Source organism: Hippocampus comes, unplaced genomic scaffold, assembly GCF_001891065.2.
Source record: "Hippocampus comes isolate QL1 unplaced genomic scaffold, H_comes_QL1_v1.1 scaffold58, whole genome shotgun sequence".
Lineage (NCBI taxonomy): Eukaryota > Metazoa > Chordata > Actinopteri > Syngnathiformes > Syngnathidae > Hippocampus > Hippocampus comes.
Window position 1 is genome coordinate 895,782 of NW_017805118.1, and position 6,110 is coordinate 901,891.

Sequence of the window (6,110 nt, forward strand, 5' to 3'; positions counted from 1 at the left end):
AGCATTAAAACACACAGAGCACTTTATTTCTTAAACCCTTTGGACCTGGCAGTGTCAAAATGACAAGCTACTCAGGCGTCGACAAGTGGACTGTAAGCTCAATAAGCGGTCGGGGTAAACTGAACATAAAATTAGGAGCGTGTATATCTTATTATGTGCATATTAACTTCCATCCTTTTATCTTCTATACTGCTTATCCTTACTAGAGTCAGAGGTGAACAGGCGCCTATCCCAGCTGGCTGTTTGTCTACGTGTGCCTTGCGATTGGCTGGCAACCAGTTCAGAATGTACCCTGCCTACTGTCCGAAGACAGCTGAGATAGGCACCAGCATGCCTGTGACCCTCACGAGGATAAGCGGCTCAGATACTGGATGGATGGATGCTAACTCTTCGAGCCAGTACCAAGTCCAAAAATACATTGAAAAATAATATGGGCCCACCTAAATGACGGGACACAGGATAAAACTATGAATTACACTATTACTTTGTTTTTCAACTCAATTCAAGATAGCCGACAACACTCCAATTTGTAAACGGTCAAAATGTCAGACCAGGGCATATCAACTTTGTATTATTCCTAATATTGTAACAAATGTATGAAATGACACATTGACGTTGAGAGAGAAAAACACTCACAAATGCAAAGAGCACACAACAGATTTTGTCCTCGTGGACTGCCGCACCGTCAGCGCTCTTATTTCCTATGGAGGCAAAAACATGTGATGACTTTGAAGAATCAAATCGGATGCAAACGCATGTGAGTGGAAGTCTCACCTTGGCAACGTGTCGACATTGGGGTCGCTGCAAAGAGACAACAAATTAGATGGGAAATTCGCTTTACTTTATAAATAAAAAGCGTAAAGAAAAAGGTTCTTACTGCTGGGCCATGATGAGGGGCATGCGGGGACTGTCGGGGGGCGTGGCCCGGGCTCCTGTGCGGCTGTCGAACATTGGCAACGTGGAGCGCGGCGGGGGGACACCTCGGTGGTTCGCCATGCTCCTCAGCTCATCAGTGTTGTCCAAAATGGTGTGGTGGTGATACAGCTGGATCCTGTGCCACAGAGTTACAGTGTCAAAGTTATTAATAGTAAATTTCATCGCCATGAGCTTTTTACTTACTGGTTTGTTTTTGCGTTCCTCTTGTCACTGTAAGAAAGAAAAAAAAAATCATATTTTGTCATTGATGGGTCCACAAAATATGTTAATGTGTGCGGTGCAGTTGAGAACGTACACGCCTTCGCGACGTCCACACATGATGTAGGAGAGCAGCAGACACAGGATGACGGCCAGCACCAGCGGCACAATGACAGTCACGATGTAGTCCGGCAAAAAGTCCCGGTCCTCGGGGGACTCCAGTGGCTCAAAGTTTTCACCGGCTTCCAGCACGCCTGAGCCCAAGGTGGGAGCCGGCAAGGTTGCTTCCAGTTGAGACAGATCGAACTAGTTCCAAAGAGAATTTAGGAAATACAATGCTAAGAGTGACATGCTAACATATGGCAATGCGGCATCCAGAGAACAGAAAGCACTCAGGCAGATCCATAATAATTTAACATGGTGCCCTGTAGTTGTTTCTTATGAGAGTTTATTAGATAAGTTTATTAGTAACATGTAAGTAGTTGACATGCAAACATTTGACAGAATAATCAGTGAAGCCCAAAGTCGAACCTGCCTGCAGGTCTTCCCAAGAACAACAAAATGGTCTCACCAGCTCAGTGCTGCACCAGCTGATACAGTTGCTGGGGATGCTGCAGAAGTTGCACTCCCCAGGAACCTTGACCTTGGCACCCGTCGCACACTGCCGCTGATGCTCCGGCGTCTGTGCCTGCAGGAGGCAGGCAGAGAAGTTCTGCTCCGATCCGGCCTTCACGTACACGCTGGCACAAGGGTGGGAAAGGGAGTTCAACCGACCACCGCCAGGAAAAAGGCGACTCAAACACAATGCGGAGTTACCCTTCAAAGTGTCCCGCCAGCGGGAGCGGCACGCGGCCGCCACGGTCCAGAGCATTGGAAATGTTGACAATGTCCAAGGCCTCCGTGTCCCATAACTTCTGCAGGTCCTGCTTGATCTCATCCTGGACCGTAGGGGGCAGCACCTTCTCAATCTCTCGCAGCTTGATGAAAAACTCAGCTTGATAGGGTGGGCTCTTGGCTAAGTGGGGATGGGAGATGTTAGCATGAGGCTGGTGAAAGTACAGTGACTTACCAATACCCCCACTTACAAGTTTTTCAAGTGATCTGTTGCTCGGTTGATTATTTTATTTTTTTTTTTTGCTTTGTGTCGTGAGACAAAATTTGGGATACGGGCCATCTTTTTGCTATATTGCGATCATGACATAATGGTAGTAGAAGCTTGGTCTTGGAATTAATTAATCTTGTAAGCAAAGGTACCACTTAATATCAAATACAACCTTTTTGTACCTGCAATCACGTTAAGGACGAGAATCTGCCTGGTGGTTTCGTAGCTTCGCTTGTTGATGGCGTAAATCTGTCCGAAATGAGAGAACAACAATAGAAACTGTTCTTAGTGAGAGAAAGTCAACACCGTTTTTTTACCCATTTCCCCACAGACATCAAAGTTTACCCCAAAAAACGCATTTAGCAATTAGCTGCCTTAATAAGTCATATTTTAGGAAAAAAGGTAGCATGATTTCCACCATTTTTTTATTTCCTTGGCAAGTGTTTTTTGTTATTTCAGAAGGGAAAAAGTCGCAGTAGTTCATTCACATTGCATACTCAATGACTCTTCCCAAAGACACTGTATTTTCCCCATTCTCGCAAACACATAAAAGTTGAACCCAAGTAATGCAGTTCAGCAAATCTCAAGACAAGTTCGAGAAATGACCTATTTGCAATTTTGAACTCATAACAGAGATACAGATACCTCGATGACACTCTTCCCGGGAGATGTTGGGGTCCCGTAGAGAAAGCCATTGTCGTAGGGGTGCCTCTGGGTGAAGCGCAGCCACTCTGGAAGATCTGGGAAATACTGCTTGTTGCACTTGAACACCATCGGGTCGTCATACAGGTGCCCCACTGTGCACAATTAAAAAAACAACATAACAGTACAAAAACTTGCTCACTCGGACACAACATTGGGCACACCAAAACACAGGGCGCGTTCTTACGGTAGAGCTGGGACAGTGGCTCAAAGTCACTCTGGAACGTCTCCCTCATCAACTCGTAGGAGAAAAACTTCCCTGCCGGGATGTTGAATTTGATCTCCGCGTGAGCCACGCTCACAACTGTTGCATGTTCAAATAAAACAGAAAACCTGACGTGAGTGAAATAAACAAGGTAGCACAGCGATGGGTGGTACACGTTATAGGAAAGAAAAAACTTGCCTGTTAAAAAGAGAAACCAGCTCCTGCACCCTGCCATCTTGTTTTGGCCTGTGACTGACAGCTGCAAGTGCACAGTAAGAAAGACTGGCCAGGGTTATTTTGGTCACTCCCGCCTCCCAATGACATCCAGACAGGCGGCACATTTCTGTCTGGTAATGAGCTTGAAAACAAATAGTTAAGACATACAATTTTATATTTGGAAAATTTGTAATTTTGGTGGTGTGCCATTGTCACAAAATTAAAATGGTGTGGAGTTTCTCAAGTGTTTCACACTCTACAATTCGTTCAATTTCAAATGAGACCAAATTTTGTAAAAAAAAAAAATGATTGGCAAAAATTTGAATAATTCAGAGACTCTTGTGGCAATGGGAGAACAATAAAATCTGATTTTTAGTGTATATGAGTAAGAAAACCAGTGGATTCACGCTTGAAAAATCTGGACAACATTGCCACCTAGAGGCCAGAAAGGGCAATTATGGTCTTTTAAAGTGAAGTTGGTGAATTTGGTGGCCTCCCATTGCCACAAAATTTAAATGGCGTCAAGTACCTCACCTATTTCACACTCTACCACTCGCTAGCTTTCAAACGAGTCACATTTTGAAAACGCAGATTGGCAAAAAAATTTGAATAAATTATTTTCAAAGTGTGCAACTTTTGCGTTTTCAACGCCAAGGTTGACACTAATGAGGGGAATTGTTCATGTGATCCATTTTAAATTTAGAAATTCTTTAACACCACAAATGAGTCATTTGAAGCTTAGTGACAAATAAACGAAAGAAGAAAACAAACAAAAAAATTGTACTATGCGTCAGTGTGAAATAAGCATGTTTCGTCAACGGTGCTAGGACCCAGCGGATCCCTCTCCCCCATGCAACAGCGGCTCTCCGCTCACGGAGGAGGACCAGGCAGAAATCTGCTGCTCGCCGCATGAGGAGATCGAAATGATGCTGCCTTTAAAAAGGGATTAAAATGTAAGCAATCTGTCGTCAGCCGCGCTAAAGCCGCCGTATCTCATCGCTGCTCTACTTTCTGCGTTCAATTGTCATTTTAAGGATCGCGACAATCGCGCAAGTGTCACCATTGCAATTTCGCGCAAGCTAATGACAGATGCATCGTGCCCACTCTCTCCATAGCAGTGCATCAGAGCTGCAGCGAGGTGCATGCAGGCCTTTAATGCGATCTGTTGTTTTTGTCTCGATCCACCTGCCCCGCTAGCCTGAGCGCATCAACCGGCCGCCGGGGGATAAGAAAGCTTTGCCAGTGGGGGCGAGGGAAGACATGCCGTCGCAGAGCATCCGTCGCGACGCCTGAGCGAGCCACCATGATGAAGACGGAACCCACCCCCAAGAGCGCCGGCTCCACGCTCAGGAGCCCATCCCCGCACAGGAGCGCATATGAGGCGGGGATGCAGGCCCTCAAACCCGTCGCCGACAACGCAGTCAATGGCGACGTGCAGGACGGCCCTCGGGGTCGTCGGTACGGCTCCAACGTTCACCGCATTAAGAACATGTTCCAGCAGCTGCAGACCACCACAGCCGACACAGAGACCGAGGAGGGTGCCAAGGGAGGGGACAAAGCTGTGCGCCTCTCCCTCCCCAGGGCCGGTAGCCTGAACGAGAACGTGGACCATAGTGCGCTGCTCAAGCTCGGCTCTACAGTATCTGAACGCGTCAGCAAGTTTGACACCAAGCCCGAGAATGGCCACCAGCGAGCTTCGTCGCCCAGCTACTCCAAGCTGCAAGAGACGCGCCGCATTTTCGAGCAGCAGCAGCAGCAGCAGCAGCAGCAGCTGCAGCAAGAGTAGCAAGAGAAGCTGGCCACCACCAGGGTTCTGCTCAAAGCAGACAAGACCCCGGGCCTACAGGAGGGTAGGCTAGACATGATGGCCCGCTTCAACGGCAGCACAGAGTCCCTGGACAGCCTGGATGCTAGCGAGGCCGTGTCCCCCACCGTCAGCCAGCTCAGTGCTGTCTTTGAACGGGCAGCCGAGCTTCGGAATAACCTCAACCGGCTCTCATCTACGCCGCCGCTCCCCTCCAGAGGGGTCAGCACCAAGGTGGGCGTGTTGAACTCCAAAATAATCACCAAAAGGGCAAGCGCCTTGGCGTCCAGCAATCAGGGGGATGACTTTGCCGGTCAGCAGGACCAAGAGGGGCCTGCGAGGAGCCTCCGCAGGGGGGCCGGTCCGACCGAGACCATAAACGGGGGTCAAAAGCCAGAGGCGGAGCAACACAGAGCGAAGACCGTGTCCGATGCTGGCGTGGAGGCCAAGGCCGAACATCTTGAGGAGTCCAGCATGGTGGCGCACTTCGAGAACGGAGATGCCATTTCTATGGGGCTGAAGGCGGCGGGTGAGGACGGCCGGACGCTGAGAGACGGCGGAGATAGCCAGGAGGAGGACGATGACGATGACCGCTACGAGGCCGAGTCCAGTTGTGTCGAGATTGCTGGGCTCCCCATAGAGGAGGAACCGCCCCCGTCAAGGAAAATCCGCTTCAGTGCCGAGCCCATCAAGGTGAGTCAATGATGGCATTTGCTCTTCATTGGCAGAACCGTATAAGTCATTGGTCTCAAGGTCCTCAAGGGTCTTGCATGTCTTAGATGTTTCCCAGCTTCACCATGATCATCAGCTCATCAGCAGAAGAAGGTCTGATCTGTCCAACATGGTCCTTACTCTCATCTGGCCTTAGGAGGAGGGGAGTGGGGGGTTCAGGCCTTGCTTGCAAATCCCGGCACTCCATGACAGTTTTTTGCTTCGCGAAGCGACAG

The 6,110-nt window shown here is 48.7% G+C and overlaps 2 protein-coding genes across 2 annotated transcripts in view; one reads left to right on the top strand and one right to left on the bottom strand.

Annotated features, from left to right (window-relative positions):
- Positions 1–392: 392 nt before the first annotated feature.
- The window catches only part of sgca (sarcoglycan, alpha), a 12,104-nt gene continuing 6,386 nt past the window's right edge, over positions 393–6,110 (bottom strand). The window contains exons 2-12 of the mRNA XM_019865600.1: positions 3,342–3,402; positions 3,126–3,242; positions 2,882–3,033; positions 2,419–2,485; positions 1,951–2,149; positions 1,706–1,874; positions 1,232–1,440; positions 1,120–1,146; positions 878–1,051; positions 775–801; positions 393–701 (exon numbers count right to left, since the gene is read on the bottom strand). Of these exons, the coding sequence (XP_019721159.1) occupies positions 695–701; positions 775–801; positions 878–1,051; positions 1,120–1,146; positions 1,232–1,440; positions 1,706–1,874; positions 1,951–2,149; positions 2,419–2,485; positions 2,882–3,033; positions 3,126–3,242; positions 3,342–3,378 (1,185 nt within the window). The 5' untranslated portion in view covers positions 3,379–3,402 and the 3' untranslated portion in view covers positions 393–694. The remainder of the gene's footprint in view (positions 702–774; positions 802–877; positions 1,052–1,119; positions 1,147–1,231; positions 1,441–1,705; positions 1,875–1,950; positions 2,150–2,418; positions 2,486–2,881; positions 3,034–3,125; positions 3,243–3,341; positions 3,403–6,110) is intronic.
- Positions 4,210–6,110, top strand: part of LOC109513275 (neurabin-2) — a 14,925-nt gene continuing 13,024 nt past the window's right edge. Inside the window, 2 exon segments of the mRNA XM_019865596.1 lie at positions 4,210–4,312; positions 4,557–5,856. Of these exon segments, the coding sequence (XP_019721155.1) occupies positions 4,663–5,856 (1,194 nt within the window). The 5' untranslated portion in view covers positions 4,210–4,312; positions 4,557–4,662.